The 21,847-nt window shown below is 34.6% G+C and overlaps 1 protein-coding gene across 2 annotated transcripts in view; it reads right to left on the minus strand.

Moving 5' to 3' along the window:
* Positions 1-1,827: 1,827 nt before the first annotated feature.
* The window catches only part of rtknb (rhotekin b), a 36,472-nt gene continuing 16,452 nt past the window's right edge, over positions 1,828-21,847 (minus strand). Inside the window, exons 11-12 of one of the 2 annotated variants that reach the window (XM_065244006.1) lie at positions 10,107-10,211; positions 1,828-9,172 (exon numbers count right to left, since the gene is read on the minus strand). In XM_065244006.1, coding sequence (XP_065100078.1) covers positions 9,069-9,172; positions 10,107-10,211 — 209 coding nt within the window. In that variant the 3' untranslated portion in view covers positions 1,828-9,068. Of the gene's footprint in view, positions 9,173-10,085; positions 10,212-21,847 lie in introns of both variants that reach the window. The other variant, XM_065244007.1, reaches the window with a different exon arrangement.

Below are 21,847 nucleotides of genomic sequence, written 5' to 3' on the forward strand. Positions count from 1 at the left end.
GCCGACTGATTCAAGCTGATAGAAGAGCAGCAAATAATCACCCGTTACAACCGAGGTATGCAGCAAAGCATTTGTGAAGCCACAACCTTGAGGCGGATGGGCTATAACAGCAGAAGACCCCACCGTTACCACTCATCTCTATTACAAATAGGAAAAAGAGGCTACAATTTGCACGAGCTCATCAAAATTGGACAGTTGAAGACTGGAAAAATGTTGCCTGGTCTGATGAGTCTCGATTTCTGGTGAGACATTCAGATAGTAGAGTCAGACTTTGGCGTAAACAGAATGAGAACATGGATCCATCATTCCTTTGTTACCACTGTGCAGGCTGGTGGTGGTGTAATGGTGTGGGGGATGTTTTCTTGGCACACTTTAGGCCCCTTAGTGCCAATTGGGCATCATTTAAATGCCACGGCCTACCTGAGCATTGTTTCTGACCATGTACATCCCTTAATGACCACAATGTACCCATCCTCTGATGGCTACTTCCAGCAGGATAATGCACCATGTCACAAAGCTCGAATCATTTCAAACTGGTTTCTTGAACATGACAATGAGTTCACTGTACTAAAATGCCCCCCAAAGTCACCAGATCTCAACCCAATAGAGCATCTTTGGGATGTGGTGGAATGGGAGCTTTGTGCCCTGGATGTGCATCTCACAAATCTCCATCAACTGCAAGATGCTATCCTATCAATATGGGTCAACCTTTCTAAAGAATCCTTTCAGCACCTTGTTGAATCAATGCCACGTAGAATTAAGGCAGTTCTTAAGGCGAAAGGGGGTCAAACACAGTATTAGTACGGTGTTCCTAATAATCCTTTAGGTGAGTGTACATCACCAAGTGGAAAAAAAGGTAATCGCTACTTCCGTTTGAAAAAGGATAAAAAGAGACAAATTAAAACACCAGGTGTGAACAAACGCGCCTCTCTCGTCCACTTGTAATCCGATCGACCAAAATGCATCTTAATGCCAAGTGTAAATATGCTTTAAGCCTGGATTATAGTCTGTTTTTACCATAGACTGTAAAAAAAGATGGACGACGCGACGTCGCCTCCCTCCATTGTAATGAATTGAAGCCAAAAATGTCCGACCACGGTCGCCGCCATGTTACGTAAAAACGTCAGTTTGGAGCCAAGGCATGTGCAGAAGAAATCGTCCGTGGAGACAGAGGCGGAGCCGCGGTATCAAACTTCTGCCCAAACGCTTGCGCGACCAATACAACCACGCCAATTTTAACGACACGCCCCGTTTCTATAGCATCAAATAACTAGCTAAAATGAAAGTTATCACAAAAATGAACACTTGAACATATATCAGCGTGATAACAACTACTTAAAAGGACCAAAACCATCTTTCGGAAACTTTAATTGGAAGTGTAATTTTTTTTTTTTAGAGCAGAGTCCCATTTGTTTGAATGGAGAGGGTGGGGTTATGACTTGTACCAGGGGGCCAGCCACCAGGGGGCGATCAAAGAGCCAGAGGCTTAACTTTTCAAGACTTATGAGGCACACCCGGTTTTTACATGTAGGCAAATGTAAGCGCACGGCTGAACGCACAACCTTGCAAAGTATAATTTTTTTGACCCGTACTTGAACACAAACATTCAACGCATCCGCATTGTGACAAAATGCAATGCATCTCCTGGGCTACATTCTACAATAAGCATATGCACGGCCTTCGTATACAATTTTAAACATTCAGCGGTGTGCATACATTACGTGCGTACTCTTCTGATGACAAAAATTGCATCATGTACATTGTACGCGGACGCATAAAAATGGACCACAATTCTGACTCTCCAAGAAATATGTCCAAAACAACAAATACATTTAAAATCACTTTTATTTTACATTTTAGAAACATTCATTTCCATACCATAACGTATGTCGAAAACCTACATGATTTTCGAAAAATTATATTTATTACAGAATGTCAAATCTTAATGAAAGTAAAAAAGGACCACAGCTGTTGTCAGATGCCTTGGAATATAAAAGTTATTATGGTGTTTAAAGGGACACTTCACCCAATTGCATTAAGCTTTGTATAGTTAGAACCCTAGTCATGTTTTTAAATGGTGGTGCATCATTTCCTCAGTTGCCGCTGAGAAAAGAGAAATACAGATTTCAGTGTTACACTTCCTTCTTTCAATGATGTAAAAATCGTCATTTTGCATCATTGAAAGCAGGAAGTCCTTTGTTGAGGGGGTGAGACTACAAACACCCCTTTTCTCGGTCAAATAGGCACAAAATTCGAAATGTATGTTACATTTCGACTACAAATATGACGCACTTTTAACAAAGATGAATGTTTCTACGGGTGAAATGCTCCTTTAATAGTGCCTTTATTGTTCATTGAAATTTGATCCACTGGTTCCCATCAACTTACATTGTAGTTGAGCAACATTTCAAAACATATGCTTTTGTTTTCCATGCAAGACAGAAACTCATATGGGTTTGAAACTATATGATTGTACATTAATTGAACAATAACTTTTTTCTGGTGAACTATACTTTTCATTACAACTCATGAGAAAGTATTTAATTACAAAAATTACCAGATAGTAAATATCACACACTACTGAAGTTTCTGACATGATTGTTGTAAATTAAAGTGACAAATCAATGCAGGCATGAAGTTTCTGTAAAGTCATGATGCCCCAAGCCAAATTTCTTGAAGTACTTCTGCTCAAAGTTTGGCTTTGCCAATAAATCATCATGAAAATTTAACAATGGCGGCACGCAATAAATCAAATTTAACTATTAAGATTAAATTCAACACTATAATATTACCCCTCTAAAAAATGAAGCAAACAGTGACATTCACACACATAAAATGCTAAAACTGATGATTTAGCATTTAGCATCAAATCCAACAACCAACAAATCTTTCATTTCCTTGAGTCATTAAAGTTTAAACACCTCCACAGTGATGCACAAATAAACACGTGATTTCTAGTATATTAAGACACAAGTGTAAACAAGCACATAACACCCACGTACAACTCACAAACCCCCACAAACCGCACTATTTATCAAACCGGAGTAGGTGGCGACCAGAGGAATGTGGCCCATCGGGACTGTCATATCAATACAACAGAGGACGTGGGTGCAGTCAATTGTGATTTCGTATCGTGTGCATTCCCTAATTCCACCCTGACTTCTTTCTCCCTCAGGGAAAAATCACCAGTATGGCAAGAGCGAACAGGCACACGACCATCAGCGAAGATGATGCACGATGGAGTGCTCGTTTATCAGTCTGTGTCAAACGTGACAAAAGGAACGAACGTGCTCACATGTACTGAACTCTTTGGATTGTCACATTTGCATTCGCTCCAAAAAGTACAGTATTTGAGGACCTTAGGCGCATATGCTGTACTGCTTAATTAAGATGCTTGCGTTGGGTGTTAGCACCGCAAAGGTCATGTGTTTGAACCTCAGGGAACACAGAAACGACATAAATTACCTTGTAATGCACTGTAAGTCACTTTGGATAAAAGTGTCTGGCAAATGCAAGTAACCAGATGTGTAACAATTTAACTACGAATGTCCAAATATTTTTTGTCAGTGTATCTTTAATGGGGACCATTCGCAAGACTTTTTTAAGATGTAAAATAAATCTTTGGTGTTCCCAGAGTACATCTGTAAAGTATTATCTCAAAATATCTTATCGATAATTTATAGTTTATATATAAAAATTTGCTATTTTAAGGTGTGTCCTTTTAAATGCAATTGAGCTGATCTCTGCACTAAATGGCAGTACCGTTGTTGAATAATAGTACAGATTAAGCGGTGGTATTATCCCCTTCTGACATCACAAGGGGAGCCAAATTTCAATGACCTATTTTTTCACATGCTTGCAGAGAATGGTTTACCAAAACTATGTTACTGGGTTGCTCTTTTCACATTATCTAGGTTGATAGATGCACTGGGAACCCAATTATAGCACTTGAATGTGGAAAAGTCAATGTTATTTTAGTGTGACATTCACACTTTTAGATCGTGGCCATAATACATTTTTAGGCCACTTCATCTGAATGTTTTTTAAAAAAAGGCCAAAAGTCCTGATTTTAAAGTATGAAAAACCAAGACAAGGTTGACATAAAGTCTAAATAAATAAATAAAAAAAGTTTCTTTAAACTGTCTTATGTGCACTGAACATAATGTTGTTCATCAAAATACAAATATTATTGTTGCTAAACTAAACGACTATCATCATCTACAGTAATCTGAATATTGATTCATTTTCTGTGAACTGTAATGCATCATCATACTGATGACCTGTGTGACCAGGGGAAGTGCATCTAACATTACTGAAGTTTATGTTCAGTTTCCTCCAATGAAATATGAGAACTCAAGCAATGTTGTGAAATTGTATTATTAAAAAATCTCAGTAAAATCAAATTTTCCAAAAAACAAATTTACAGTGGGGTAATTTTAGATATGCTGGATATTTTGTGCATCAAAATACAAACTGTATTTCTGCGTAAAAAATGTTACTCTGTATGTAAATCCAGGCTAAAGTCACAATCTAATGATGAGATTAGGAGCATCAAAGTTAACTCAGTCAATATATAAAGATATCAAGATTATATTTTGCATAATGTATTTTAACATTATTTACACTCTGAAAATGCTGTGTTATTTTCAAACCAGTGTTAGGTCAAAAATGGAAAAACTCAGCAATTGGGTTAAATTAACCCAGAAAATTATATTGGACCCACCAGTGGGTTAAAACAAACAATCCACCATTTTGGTCTGAAACAACCCAGCATAGGTTAATTACAATACAACGGCTAGTTTGCCCATTTTTGACCCAACACTGGGTAGAGAATAACCTAGCTGTGTATAATTTAATGTAAAAAACAGAAAATGATAAAAAATGACTGAGTTTTACCAGGCAGGGTCACACATAGTAATTTGAATATTCAGTCATTTTCTGTGAATTGTAATGCATAATGATGACCTGTGTGAACAGGGGAAGTTACATCTAACATTACTGATGTTTACATTCAGTTTCATCCAATAAAATATGAGAACTTCAGCAATGTTGTGAAATTACATTATAAAATCTCAGTGAAATCTTGTTTTTCAGAAAACAAATTTACAGTGCGGTGTTTTTAGATATGCTGGATATTTTGTGCATCAAAATCCAAACTGTATTTTTTGTTAAAGATTATTTCTTGCTTAAAGCAACACTATGTAGTTTTTTTACCTTTAAATAATGTCTCTAAAATGATTTCAGTGATAGAACAACTTTTAACTGGACAAATTGTACTGTTGCTGCAACCTGAGCAGCCTCCTAGCTGCTACAAGCACACTCTGAAAGTGGCGGTGGAGGGTAGGAAACACAGCCCTGCCCCTCCCCCTGCCTGCAGAAGAGTGTCTGATACCAGGCACTGGTGCAATTTTCAACCACATGGGGGAGCTGTAAGTCATTTTTACATGGAAACTACATAGTGTTGCTTTAAAGGTGCTCTAAGCGAATTGAAGCGTTTTAGATCATAAAACATTTTTTGTTACATACCGGAAACATCTCCTCACTATCTGCTTGCTGCCTGTCCGCTGATCAAACTGTAAAAAAACGCGATCTCTGTAGACAGCCCAGGCTTCACAAACGGCAATATCAACAAATGGCCAAACCTACAAACAGAAACCATAACAAAGTGTTCCAGCCAATAAACGACAAGAAGGATTTGGGGGTGGGGGTTGGGCGCGTTCATGAAAGCACGGAAGGGAGGGGGAGGGGGAGGAGTTAGCTACGCTCTGTCTGTTTGAAAACAGTTCAAACATCAACAGGAAGTGACGTCGCACATTATTCGCTTAGAGCGCCTTTAAGACAAATGTTACTCTGTATGTAAAACCAGGATAAAGTCTCATAATCAATTTCTGAGATTAGGAACATCAAAGTTTTGATTTCACATTGATTTCAAACATGACCTTGATCAGTCAATATTAAAGATTTTAAGATTATATTTTCACAGAATGTTCTTTTCATTATATACAGTACACACTAAACATGTTGTGCTATTTTCAACCCAGCGTTAGGTCAAAAAGGGACAAACCCAGCCATTGGGTTCAAATTAACTGAGAAAATTTTATCTTTGACCCACCAGTAAAACAATCCAGCATTTTGGTCTAAAACAACCCAGCATGAGTTTTTTTGCCTAAAGTAAATGACTTTATTTGAGTTTTCCCAGGCAGGGTCACACACACTAATCTGAATATTCAGTAATTTTCTGTGAACTGAATATTTTGTGCATCAAAATACAAACTGTTTCTTTTTGTTAAAAATTATTTCATGATTAAAAAATATGTTACTCTGTATGTTAATCCAGGCTTAAGTCGCAATCTAATAATGAGATTAGGAGCATTAAAGTTTTGATTTCAAATTTTGACATATCTTTAATACTGACTGAGTAAGGTTATCAAGATTATATTTCACAGAATGTATTTTAACATTATGTAAACTCTGATAAAATGCTGTCTTTTTTAACCCAGTGTTAGGTCAAAAATGGACAAACTCAGCAATTGGGTAAACAATCCAGCATTTTGGTCTGAAACAACCAGCATAGGTTCAATTTATTTATTTTTTGGCTTTTCATAAACAGGGCAACATTAATAAGCACAATATGTTCAATTATAAGTGTCAGAAACAAAAAATAAACTCAACACTAAAATAACCCAGCAGTGTATGAAGATTTTATGTAGAAAACAGGACATGACAAAAATGACTTTAGCTGAGTGTCCCAGGCAGGGTCACATATAGTAATTTGAATATTCAGTCATTTTCTGTGAACTGTAATGCATTATCATACTGATGACCTGTGTGAACAGGGGAAGTGCATCTAACATTACTAAAGTTTACGTTTAGTTTCATCCAATGAAACTCATGTCACACTGTGAAATTTTATTATTAAAAAATCTCAGTGAAATCTAATTTTCCAGAAAACTAATTTACAGAGCGGTAATTTTAGATATGCTGGATATTTTGTGCATCAAAATACAAACTGAATTTTGATTAAAGATTATTTCTTGCTTAAAGTAAAATGACTTTAGCTGAGTTTTATAAGAAAGGGTCACACATAATCTGAATAATATTCAGTAATTTTCTGTGAACTGTAATGTATCATCATACTGATGACCTGTGTGAACAGGGGAAGTTACATCTAACGTTACATTCAGATCATCCAATGAAATATCAGAACTCAAACAACACTGTGAAACTATATTATTCTGGAAAATGAGGTTTCACAGAGATTTTTTAAAGGAACAGTATGTAAGAAATTTATATCAATTAATCATAAAATGGCCCTGATATTTCACTAGACATTAAGAAATCATTTGCATTTCAAATACTTATATCACTGACAACAGTGGTATGGCCATGATCTTGTCATTTAAAATATGGAGTTGCAGCCCTCAACTGATGTTTATGTTGTCATTTTGTATATTGGCCACCAGTTGTGTAATTGCAGTACCAGTTTTAGCCACAAGTTTTGTGATTGCAATACCAGCTTTGGCCACAGTCCTACATACTGTTCCTTTAAATAAGATATAGTGCAGTGTTTTTAGATATGCTGCACATTTTGTGCATCAAAATACACTTTTTTTGGGTAAATGCCATTTCTTGCTTAAAAATATGTGTTACTCTGTATGTAAAACCAGATTAACGTCTCATAATATTTTTTTTCACATTGATTTCAAAAGTCAATATTAAAGATATCAAAATTACATTTAAAAAAAAAAAAATTAACATTATGGTCAAAAAGGGACAAACGCAACAGTGGTTCCCAAACTGGGGGGCAAGCCGCCCTTGGACAGCGTGAGACGTTGACGGGGGCAGTTTTAGGACATTTTAGAAAAAACGTAATTTAATACAGTTTTTTAATTCAAATTCAGTTTAAGATAGTTTTCTGTGCATGAATTTTCATTTGGGAGGTTTTGAAACCAGCATTTTAATCTAAAACAACCCAACATAGGTTAATTTGCAACCCAACAGCTGGTTTGTCCCTTTTTGTAAATGCCAAAAATGACTTCACCATGTATTCGGTCACACATAGTAATCTAAATAATATTCAGGCATGTCCTGTAAATTGTAATGTATAATCGTATAACGTCACTTACTCCCCACCCAATTGTCTTTGTTTGGAGCAGATGCGCCTGACTTTATAACTGCGCAGCTTGAGGTATTGCAATCAAAATCAATAATGACATTTATTAAACACAATTTTTATATAAATTCAACCCTACCGTAAAGGGTTTGTGTATAAAAAGTGCTACATCAATAAACTTGCCTTGCGTTATCTTTATAATATATAGACATGTCCTGTGAATTGTAATGAATCATTATACTGATGGTCTACACTACAGTATGTGAGCAGGTGAAATTGCATCACACCATAACTGTACTGTAGTTTCATTTTTATCAGATGAAATATTAAAGAGGTATTATGCAAAAGACTGAGTTGCTCAAGAGACTCATAATCTCACAAAGTATCAAACTGAAACAGTCTAATGAATCCTAAACAAACACAAAATCTATTACATATTAAATTAAATGCAGTGCTACAAGTCTTGATAGGTTGTGGGAATAACCCAGACTGTGTCAAATGATTATGTTTATATAAACTCTGAATCATAGTTTGATGACAGATGTGTGTTTAAATAAAAACATAGCCCTATTGTGCAGCGCTGGGACAGTTTGGCGTGTCGCAGTATCACCACACCTATATGCTATTATTAAAGCATGTGGAAACTCGTCTAAACGTGTTTACATGCCTCTATATAGGAATCAATGAAATTATAGAGTACCTATGGACGACTTTCAATGCAAAGGTGAACGATTCAGATGATTTCACCTGCAATGAAGCCCCTCCCGGTATAAATTTACTAATAACTAATTCAAGTGTCACAAGGACACAGTGTACGGCAACAATCCGCGCTTTATCTAGAAAGTAAAGAGTGTTTGGTATGTCTTTGCAATAAAAAGCATGACTCCATTGAACGTGAGGGCGTATAAATTTCTTGCATGTTTCTGTGTTTTTGTACGAATTGTCCAAGTCGACATCACCTGTCATTATGATAGGTGGACAGCAGGTTCTGGATCTCTGAAGAAACAGGTCTGTTCAGAGGTAGCAGATGGTTTCGGGTCTGGTTGGTTGATGGCGTAACTGAACGATAAATAAACAGAAAGCAAAAGTTAGAGACAACAAGCATATTTAAGAAAATAATAGATGCCTAATAGATTCCTTAATTTAGGTTATTTTTATTACTTAAAACCTTTGGGACCTACCGGTTTAAAATACATTATTTATTTTGCAAATGATTAATGCGGTGCACACGTTCAGCTTTAAATGCTTTTATTAAGCACTTTACATATTTAGCACACAACATGCGTGCATAACTGCGTTAATTCCCCATGTCATGCAAGGAATGAAGCGAATGACGACTGTTTTGTAAGTATACACAATATTGTCTGAAAAGAAAGCTTATCCGTCTTTGTCTTTAAAGTTTCTTTGGTGTCTGACTTGCTTTCACCGCTGTTGTGTCTCTTGTTCATATTTATCATGCTCTTGGTCTTCACTGTCCCACCACCAAACTGGTATGTTCTCCAATGGATGGCACGCTAAAGGTGTGGCCTAATAAAGTATTGCATTTGCTATATCACTAGCAAAAAACAATGTTGCACATAGAGTGATGCAAATTATACGTCAACTGGGTGAAGTAATTAAGGGGACGTTCACTGTACTCGAAATAGCATTATAATACATTACACACAAAAGAAACTTTTTATGTAATAGTATGTGTGGGCTGTTAAGCGAATTGAATGAAACTTTAATTTGAATGAATCATTATATGCCAATTAATTAATTATTAAATACTGTATGAGCATATTTGTTGCTAGGTTTCAAAACAATATGCTCCAAAAAGATGAAAAATTCGCACCGTAAAGTTTAAAAAAGAAAGCTTATGATGTTAGGGTTAGGATTTTTTGGGATTAGGATTATGTCCTATTTCGTTAATCTCTTTCAATACTAACTTTGCAAAAAAGTTTTTAATAAGATAAAAAGTAAGTAATCATACCCAACTATATCTCTTTATTACCCATTTCATGAAACAAAGAGCCTTTCTTCAGCGTCACTGTCCCTGGTTTTCTTAAAGATGTTTCCTCAATATTCATGAGCTCTTCACAGCACTGCTTCCACTGACCTACAGAGAAAAATACAGTTAAATAAAGTTTAATGCTCAATTTTATACATTAATTCTGTCATTTTTCTTGTTTAACATTATTTTCTTATTGTGAAGTATTTCCAAGCAAAACGAATATCTGAATATCACACAATGATAATAGTGGGTGTGGCTTGTGTGTTCCACTGTGAATTGATTTGATATTAAAAAGTAGAGGACGGAAATGCATTATCAGATTTTGATTCAAGTTTATGAGGGCACATGAATAAAAATATAATTATGACCCACATGGATAAATTGTTTATAATGAACATAGCAATATTCTATTAAAAAATTTGAATCGCCATTTTTGATTTCATGGGGACTTTAAATGCCATAAAATCTCCATTTGGGCATCTCCAATTATATGGGTAAATTTTTAACCCATTGTTAAAAAGGGTTGAACCCAGTTGGGTGTTTTAACCAAGGGGCAACGTTGTAATCTCTCTGATGAAGCCAATACGAAAAGTCCCTTAAACTGAAATTCATCGACTGGCTCCAAAAGGGAGTCAATTCCCATAAACCACTATGTTAAAAAATGCCCAACTTTTTACAAAAATGGTTTTTGGTCTGTATAGCTAATTTTGCCCTTCATGACCACTGTGAGGGGGTGAATTTTTTTGTTACTCATCTGTTTAAATTATATTAAGCCTTAAAGTTCTGCATAATTAACCCTCAATCGGTCCTTGGGGTCTTTATGACCCCAAACAACATTTCATAAGTTAAAAAAAGGTTCCCTTTATCTCAGAGATATAAAACTTTGTGACTTTTCCTAAATAATCTATCTTTATATACACAAAAAAAAAACTGGGTTTGATTCAGTTGTTCTAAAGATATGTAAAAAAAAATGCATTTATCTGTCCCTTGGGGTCAATATGACCCCAATAGAAAGTGAATGGGAAATGCAAAACAAATGTAGTTTTTTTTCCATTTGTCAAAAAATGAATATCAATAAATCCAGCATAAATCTGAAAATGTTGACCTAACACCTAGATCAAAATCTAAAAACAATTTAAATCAAATTTAGATCATAATTTATGTGAATTTTCATAAAAAAAATGATATTTTTCAGGCAAGCCAATGGTGTAGTTGAGGAATTTAGTGGTAAACAGGTACAAAAGTACTTCAAATCTTTCAACACAGCTTTATTGTATAGATGAGAAGTAAACAAAAAAAATGATATATTATTTGTATTATTAACATTGTATATTTTTCTTAAAAAGATGCTTACAATTTTGGGGTCATATAGACCCCAAGGGCCAGAAGTGTAAACAGAAAATGAGGAGCGTTTGAGCAATAAGGGCGTGGCCACTTGAGTGAGGGGTGAACGGCCACTGCTGTCACTAGAATCGAGACAGGCGGGCGTGGTTTCAGCAACCAGCCAACTTAACTTGACCCATGTCCCGCCTCTTTACCCATTTTCGGTTTTCCTTAAATGATTCACTGTGACGAGCGGCCAAGATGGCGATGGCAGGCAACGCCTACTTTAAGCTTCAAAAAACGATTTTCACAAACCAAAGGGTGACGTCATGGACACTACGTCCATATTTTTTTACAGTCTATGGTTTCAACCCAAAATGCTGGGTTGTTTTAACCCATTGTTGGGTCAAATATAAAAATTTTCTTTTTTTTAACCCAACGGCAAGGTTTTTTCCCTTTTGACCCAACGCTAGGTTGAAAATATCCAATTTTGTTACAAATGGGGACTGGAGCTTTCAGAAAAGTACATAAAGTGGTCTAGACTAAGTCTTCTGAAAGCATACGACAGCACTGTGTGAGAAAATTGTAATTCACTAAAATTATTGACTTTTACTTTTCCCTGTGCTATTCATGACGGACAGATCGGAGTCTAGTTTTGAAACGAATCGTTCATTTGAATCTGATTTTTTTGATGTACGAGTCCATTTAATTCACAAAACTGGTCTGACTGATTTGTCCTAGCGTTGGACTGATCCAAACCACAAGCTTAACTCACTGACTCGTGAGACCACTTTAATTAAACTTTAATTTTAGATTTATTGTAACTGCATTTAAAACAGCCACCTGGACAACCTTCAACATTTTGTGCTGCATAAAATGGCAGGTTATACTGGCATAACATTAGCCTGGGTACACAATGACAGACTTATATTGTACACATACAGATCACCTTACAGTTAAGAAAGTGAGCCATAAAAACACTTGCACGACATGTAAGAAATACCTGCCATGAAAATAATTTCTACGCCAGTCAACAAGGTTGCTTTTTAAAACGCTACATGCTTGTGTCTGCATACCTGTGTGAGATATGTATTGAATTTCAGCCAGTGCTTCAGGAACACTTCCAAGAACAGCTCAACACCTGTCTCGCTTCCCCTACCCATGACTTCACCCTAAACAGGTCGCATATTTTTTAACTAATGACACATAAGTCACCAGACAAGGATATAGGAGTACAAAGAATGATGCACTAAAATTCTAGAAAATCTTTTTTTAACAAACAATAATACACAGACATCACTAACCACAGACGGACGCACAAAAACACGTCTCGTCTTTTCAATGTCTGTCTCGTATTATTAATATGTCACAATTGTGTGGCTTCTATACATAAAGCTATTGCTCACAATGTGCATCACATTCATTCCAGGTGACAATTTGAAACAATAAATTACATTCAATTCAGTGTGTTGAAATCTATGGCGCTTCAACTTAAATGAATAGGTTAGGAATGTTATGCAAGATATTTGTGCGCAGCAAGTCATGTCAAAATAATGAGCTTGACACAATGTCTTAATGTACTGTAGCTTGAAATCGTGCTTAAGTCGTGTCTTAAAGATCCCCAAATTGACTGTGCTTTTAGGGTGTATAATATTGCATACAATAAATGGAAGCACTTTACAATAATGTTGTATTTGTTAACATTAGTTGTTACTGTTATTAAATTTGGCTGACGTTTAATTGTGAATAAATAGTGGCAATTATGACAATTAATTGTCTGTTTTTTTGCTTTGACATTTAATTCTCATAAATTTTTTTTTTGTTTGTTTGTTCATGAAATAAATTTTCACACATTGTTGCGATTATTTAAATTAAATATTTTGGAAGGTTTACCTGGCAGTAAATATTAACACAAATAACACATTTAAAAGTAATTATTTAATCAATATATCTTTCAAAAACTGAAAATTCTTTATAAGAAATAAACACAATAAAGTGTCTGAAAAATAACTGAAAATAAAATCAAATCAAAATAAACTGACTATACCAGAACAGGCCTTAAAGGAATATTCCATTTCCTTAAAAAAAAATCCAGATAATTTACTCACCACCATGTCATCCAAAATGTTGATGTCTTTCTTTGTTCAGTCGAGAAGAAATTATGATTTTTAGGAAAACATTCCAGGATTTTTCTCATTTTAATGGACTTTAACTCTTTCACCGCCAGCGTTTTTAAAAAAAGTTGCCAGCCAGCGCCAGCGTTTTTCATGATTTTCACCAAAGTTTAATGCCTTCCAGAAAATGTTCTTCTTTAAATAAATAAACATACAATATACCAAATGAAAGAACAGACCCTCTGCTTTCAAACAAAAAAAAACGTTTCATCCTACCTTTAGTGGTTCTTTTGCAATCAGCTTTTGAATATGGGTAGGTTTTTGCAAAAACACCATATTTTGAGCAAAAAGCAAAAATAATTCCATATTTGTGACGGACTTTTCATAGAGATCCCATTCAGAGCGATCTTTAAAACAGACACGGACATGCAGCAGCTTGCCATAGGGCAATACTTCCGGTTTTAAAAAGTTGTGGAAGGGCGCCTGGTGGATAATAGCGGTATTGCGGAAAGACGGAAAATCTCGTCATTGGCGGGGAAGCGTTTTCTCTTAATTGACGAGATATCTCGTCAATGGCGGGGAAAGAGTTAATAGACACCAACAATTAACACTTAAATCAACAAGTGACAGTTTTTTTCAACGGAGTTTCAAAGGACTCTAAACGATCCCAAACGAGGCATAAGGATCTTATCTAGCGAAACGATTGTCATGTTTGACAATAAAAATAACAAATATACACTTTTAAAGCACAACTTCTCGTTTAGATCCGGTCGTGATGCGCCAACGTGACCCCACGCAATACGTCATGACGTCAAGAGGTCACACTGAGGACCGCGAAACTCCGCCCCAGTGTTTACAAGTGTTGAGAACGAGGACCGTTCCTACGTTGTTGTATGTCAACTGATACTAATTGGACCGGATTTAGACGAGAAGTTGTGCTTTAAAAGTGTATATTTGTTATTTTTATTGTCAAAAATGACAATCGTTTTGCTAGATAAGACCCTTATGCCTTGTTTGGGATCGTTTATAGTCCTTTGAAACTCCGTTGAAAAAAACTGTTACGTTTTGAGTTAAGTGTTAATTGTTGGTGTCTATTAAAGTCCATTAAAATGAGAAAAATCCTGCAATGTTTTCCTCAAAAAACATAATTTCTTCTGGACTGAACAAAGAAAGACATCAACATTTTGGATGACATGGTGGTGAGTAAATTATCTGGATTTTTCTTTTAAGAAAATGGAATATTCCTTTAAATAGTAGCCAATCCTACTAAAATCATATTAGCAGTGGACCACATGCAAAAAATAAATTCCTTACATATCCTTAAAAAAAGAATCCTTCACTTCCCTAATTTTGGAATTGCTGTTTTGGAAATGTATGTTTTACCTGGCAATTAATACTACTTATAAAAGCTTTGCACCATTTCTTTTTAAGTAGTTTTCCACTTTATTGAATGGCTTTGCAATGTATGGCGTTGCACTGTCAGTTAAGGAGCGCCATCAGATATTGTTTCATTTATACAGGCGCTGCAGCTCCCCCTTGTGTTTTTTAAACAGATGTGCAATCATTGCGGTGATCTGAAATCATCACGATTAGGTCAAACAATCGCAAAGAGACGATTATTTAATAAGTGTGAAAGCCCTACTAACAATGAAAAATATTACAGCATTTATTTATTTATTAATCTTAGTTCATGTTAATTTCAGCATTTACTTATACATTTTTAAAATCAAAAGTTGTATCTGGTAGCATTAGTTAATGCACAATTAACTAATATTAACAAAGATTAATATATGCTGAAAAACTGCTCATTGCTACAAGTTCAAATGTTAAAAATCCCTGAAATGTTACAAAATCTGTAAAATATTATGAAGCAAAATGTGCAATATATTGATTTTCACCTCATAGGCCAGATAAAATGCTTACTTATCTGTGTGTATAACCTTTAACATTAAACACTCAAACATCATGTCTACAACCTTCCACATTTAACACAATCATACACAGGACCGATATTTGAAAAGAACGGCTTATAGATTCAAGAATAAAGACAAAAGGCGAAGATTTTAAGGTTTTATGAATACGATATATGGCTACAGGCAGAGAATTCCTCTTCAACTGATTTTTCTTTTCTTTATTACTTTGTTTGTCAAACTAAAGTATGTTAACATAGCCTCCCTTCTCTATCAACAGCTGTCAAAGCATAACAAAGACAATGTTGTGCTTTGACACAAGGATCAATCTCAGGTAATACCCTGTCAGAAACAACCCAGTAAAGCATAATGATGTGTGTGCTTGCGTGTTTTGATAGCAAACTTGGCATGTTGTGTTTACTTCACAAACTATTTGTCTGTCTTGTCGCAAAGTGTGTCGAGGAAGCATTGCTGTGCAAACATTCGATGATTCCAGTCAGAAGCGACAAAAATCTCAACGAAATTCATATCCACTTGTTCTTTTGCGATGACCTCTTCGCTTGTCTTGTGTATTGCCACACGGCACCCTTTATTTTGTTGCATAGCAACAGTCTGGTAATTTCGAGAGTTTGTCAGTCAAATAATAAAGAAATATAATTTTTGAAATGTGTACCGTATTGCTTCATTAATACTGAAGGTTTCATAAGGAAAACGTTTACACTAAGATTTTCCTTGTACAATTTTCCATTTTTTCTTTTCATATAACATCTCCAAGATAAATTTAATGTAAAGGCATTTCAGAGAATTGTTTTAAAACACATGATAAATGTTAGATGTTCCGAAACACAAAGACTGAACTATGTAGTACTAAATTGTGTTACACCGTTAAACAGTTTTTCCACATTTTTGTGTTCAAGATTATTTATGATGCACTGGAGCTACCGAGCATGGCCCCGCCCCTAACACAATCACGATCATTCAGGTTGTAGCGGTATTTAAAAGTGGAGAGAGATGGTAGCTTTCCTGTAAGTGGGCGTGTTTTTAGCGCCAAAAGCAGACACGCCCGCAAAGTTTGAGAGCAAAGAATGCTACTTATTTTCCTAGATTTTTATTTTCAAATTTTGTTGGGTGGTTATTAATACATTTTTCTGTGTCAACTGACAAATTCATATTTAATATCACTTTTTACACAGACTTTAAACCACCACTTAAGCATGTACGCACCAACATCTTTAGTTCAGGAATGCTGTCTGATTTCCAAGATAAAAGCCATTGAGTAAGTAGTCAATAGGACGTTCAAGGTTGGATGAACAGCAACAGCTCATATCATTTAATATAAAATTTTGTTATCACAAATACAATGTGTGTCCATCTCTCGCATGGTATGTTAAGTAAATGTTACATAAACATACGTCCCCAATTTGGGGCATTGTGACAGCATGCAATCATTTGCATTACATTTACGCATTTGGCAGATGCAGATCTTTTGCATTGCTGACAGTAAGCTACACAATAACTGCATTATCGACAGGGGCCGCATGTGATTGTGTGTGTGGTGCTGATGGTTTGTGGTGCATTACACAGTAAAAAGTTGCATTAATAAAAAAGTTTATACAGCTTTTCACTTTTTACATTGTAGGTATGAGTTTAATATAAATGTAATATTTCTTTTATTTGCCAACAAATAAACAACAAATTGCGCCTACGTGACTGTTCGTTATCAGTGTGACGTGAATTGGTTTCGCTGGTATGTAAAAGTACATAAAAACAAACTATTTGGAATGTTGTTATGTATGAGATGAATGCTGAATAATGAATAGCATTAATGGCACTAACTGGAAGTCACTTTTGAATAGATCAGGAAATATAATTTAAAAATGTTTTATAAAGAAAAGCTCAAGGGCAAATAGAGACACACCTTAAAAAACTATATACGATTTGGATTATGTTACACGTTTTGAAATACAAGTAACCCGTAATATCTCTGATCACTTACATTTGTCGTTGTCATTTGTATTGGGGGAAAATCCGCTAAAGTTGCATTTTTAAGCCTAATGAACAGATTCAATATTTTTACTGAATCAAATGGATTTTTTTATTTATGGAAAAAAAACTTTGGATCAATTTAAAAAGATTCACTTTCAATTAAACACAAAGGCACCCCAACTGGACAACCTAACTTATTTGTTTTAAAATGTAATAAATGACAGGATGAAACAATGTTTTTCTATAAACTGAAATGACATAAGCTTTAAACTTGTTTGACCTGCACACACACACGCATGTACACAAACACAAGTCCCTTATGAAACACAAAAATGCATCTTGCATTTTAGAAATTTGCACAAAACTTTGTCTTCATGCTGTTTGGAAATCTAACAATCAATCTTCTTTTCTCTACAATGCACTGGCAAGCTACTAAACGTTGCACGCATGCCATTTGTTTAAAGAGGGAACAACAGTTAAAACAGAAAGCTTTTGAGACACAAACACTTCCACGCTGTTAACCCAGATATTCTCTTTACTTAAGCAATGAAGTAAACATCACTTAATATTTTGTTTTGGACCTATGCTTAAAAAGTTAAATTCATAAAACTTTTAAGCGTACAAAATTAAGTAAACTAAAACATTTAACTTAAAATTGTCAGTACATGTTGTGAGGAATACCCATAATCCTTTGCACCTGAATATTTTGATTATTTAATCTTTTTCACAGAATAGGAACTGATAAGAACTTTAAATACTTGCATATTTCTTAATAAAATGTCATATAGGTTTAAGCTCTTTAGTCAGTTTAGTCAGTCATAAATTTTGTGTTATAATACAATACAATTATAATAATTTATAACACAAAAGTAATGTAAAGGATTTAAAAATAAAAAAAAAATCTTTGAACTTAATTAACTAAGCAGGGAAAATGTAAATTAAATCGATCGAATAAAATGTTTTAAGTTTTAACTTAGCAACTAATGCTTTTTAGTAAAGACTAATTGCAACTTGATTTGTTGACACCCAAAAAAAGGTTCTATGTTGATACAAGTTAACCTGTTTAGTTTCACCGTGTGTAAAAACTAAAATTATTTAGTGCAAAGAGTTTCCTCGCAAATGTCTAGTTATGTCTACTTATTTGGGTTAAGAGTACAGTATGCAGGTAAACACCCAACAGCATTTAATGTGCTGAACATTTGGGCAGGGTAAGCTTGTCTGCAAAACAATACTCCCTGTAAATCAAATGTCAGTGAAATATGTTGAAGACAAAACATTTTTGAAAGGATTTCAATTCAAAAGTTGAATTCATTTTAGTAGTCACCGGGTCACTTATATTTGCAATATTAGAGAACAATAACAATTCATCTCAAATGTAAAAGCCCTGACACTTCTTTTTAAAAGCCCAAAATACATTCTATGAAGATTTAACATGGACAATGGCTACATAAATGTGAAATAAAACAGCAATGATGTCATTGTTTTGATAAACTTAAGATCTCTTTTGGGTCAATGACAAAACATGCTCTCAAAAGAGTATTAAAAAATCTTTTAAGAAAATTATGTAATGTATATTTTTGCGGCAGGAACGATTTTGTTAATTAAACAACATTTCAGTATATTTTAATGCTTTTTTCATAAAAACAAAATTATATGCCGATTAAAAAATATATGTTAAAGGGACACTGCACTTTTTTTAAATTGGCTCACTTTTCAGATCACCTAGAGTTAAATATTTGATTTTTACTGTTTTGGAATCCATTCAGCCGATCTCCGGGTCTGGCGCTAGCACTTTTAGCATAGCTTAGCATAATCCATTGAATCTGATGAGACCATTAGCATCACGCTCAAAAATAACCAAAGAGTTTTGATATTTTTCCTATTTAAAACTTGACTCTTCTGTAGTTACATCGTGTACTAAGACCAACTGAAAAAAGTTAAGATCTTCTAGGCCGATATGGCTAGGAACTATAAACTCATTCCGGCATAATAATCACGGACTTTGCTGCCGTAACAGGGCTGCAGGAGACATAATGATATTACGCAGTGCCCGAAAATAGTCCCCTGACATTGAAAGTTACGGAGGGGACTATTTTCGGCTTCTGGGTAATATCGATGCGCCTCCTGCAGCCATGTTAAGGTCTCATTTCTCAAGAGTTCTCATTTGGGCCGAACACAATATACTCGGTCTTGTCCTCATTTAAAAAGAGGAAATTTTGGAATAGCCATTTTTTAACCTCTTCTACACATTGTAGAAAAAAAGAGATCGCAGTGGAGTTGTTTTTCCTGATTGGTAGGTAGATTTGTGTGTCATCTAGGTAGAAATGAAAGGACACACCGTTTTTTCAAAGAATAGAGCCCAGAGGTAGCATATAAAGGGAGAATAGAGATGGAGCTAAAACATAGCCTTGTGGAGGGCCACAGGTCAAAAGTTTAGACATGAAAGGCATAACAGAAATAGGCCAAAAAATGTTTAGGATGGAGGGGTCCAGTGAAGGTTTCTTGAGCTAGAACAAAAAATGAGGGTTTAAGCTTGTCAGTCACCTCCTTCAATTCCTGGAGGTTGATGGGTTAAAATGCATCCCAGAATGCAGAGGCCGGTAAAGTTATTGGGGAAGGGTTTAAGTTACAATGTACACGTAAGCTTTCACACCTCCTCGCATATCACTATTCTAAACAAAAAGTGTTTAGAAATTCTAAATCGATATATTGCTTAATGTGAATGAGTCGGCAGAATGATTCTCACATCATTTTAAGTTAGGGCTGGGCGATATGGCCAAACATATTATCAAGAAAATGTTTTCCATATCAGTCGATGTCAATAATTATCATGATAAATAATCAATCTTTATTCCTGCCAAATTTAAAGGCAGATTTTTGCTCCTAAATGAAAATTGCAAAAACCGGAAAGTTAATAATGGTTTGAAACTGCTTTAAGTTTCAATATACTGAGTAACATCCAGCTGTTTATGGTCACTTAAACAAGAAAGAAAACTTAGTTCAGTAATGTCAATGTAATATGTATTTTTTTATGTAAATCAAATCAATTACACGATTTAAATATTTAACATAATTTTGTGTAAACACAGCTTATACCTTGAAAACGGTATCACATAAAATTTTAATGCTTTTGAAACCTTGACTCTTTGAAACCTTGACTCTTTAAAACCTTGGCATACCATGAAACTGGTAACTGGCCCATGCTCCATACCTGCATAAAAATTGTGCACAGCTATGCTTCCGTATTCCAGACTCACTAATCCGAATGTAAAAAAATTTTTTTGCTAACTATCTAAATATTTTTTTTTTACAGAACAAAGAAAGCAAATTAGGGATGATATAAGGGCTTGTAAATAATGATTGTATTTTCACTTCTAGGTGAAATATCACTTTAAATTCTTTAATTGCTACCCTCTCTACTTTATCTCACTTTGAACTCATTTACCGCAAGTTTTTCTTTCGTTCTCTTGATCTTGCACTCCTCCATCAGATAATCTTATCTGTAAGAGGATTTAGGAATAAAAATCCAGTTTGATAGGGTTTTTGTCATTGCTGGTTTAGTGAAACCATTGATTTTAGCTATGATAACTTAAGTGTCAAGTGTCCTTAAGTGTTAATCGCAAAATCTTTAAAACAGAGCGTATAAAGTGGTCACGCACACGCAAATCCAAATGTATAACCTGCTAATGCATAATTATTTCCATGACAAATTATAAAACAAGTTAAAAGTTGAAATTGTTTAACCTTATTTGTTAAGTTAAAGTAACATAAATATATGCTGATTAGACAAAAATGCTGCATTTTTTACAGTGCATATTAGGCTCAACTGAGTTGTTTACATGGATCAAGATGTGATTGAATCTGCACTTATAGGGTTATAACTTAACATTTTCCCCCTCACAAAAGCAGCTTTAAAAAAACTGTTGTATATATTGAGGTCTAAAAGAAAATACACAAAAAATTCCAGTGAAAAACAAGATTTTAATTTAATAATTATTTTCTTACAAATTACATTAGCAGCATTTGAGTGACAAGTTGCACCAATTTTTTTTTATAAATTTCTGAATGTCCTATTTGATTTATTTTTGATCAATTAATCTAACCCCAAATATATGCATATTAAACCTCATGTTTTGTGATTTCAACTTAAAATCTCGATCAAAACTATAGGGGCTTTATTTTTTATAGCAATTTGGTCCTGAAAAATTTTATAACATAAATAAACTTTGAACATTTTTATTTATTAAAAATTAATTCAAACAGGTATTACTTTTTTATTTAATATTTTCAACTCCAGATACTTCAGGGAAAAACTTTAAGTGACTTTTAAAATTAGGCCTCTAGATCAAAGAATGAGTATGAAGTTATTAACTGCAATAATATAAGATGCACACCAATTCCCCCCTCC

The sequence above is a fragment of the Paramisgurnus dabryanus genome, chromosome 18 (genome assembly GCF_030506205.2).
Source record: "Paramisgurnus dabryanus chromosome 18, PD_genome_1.1, whole genome shotgun sequence".
Taxonomy (NCBI): domain Eukaryota; kingdom Metazoa; phylum Chordata; class Actinopteri; order Cypriniformes; family Cobitidae; genus Paramisgurnus; species Paramisgurnus dabryanus.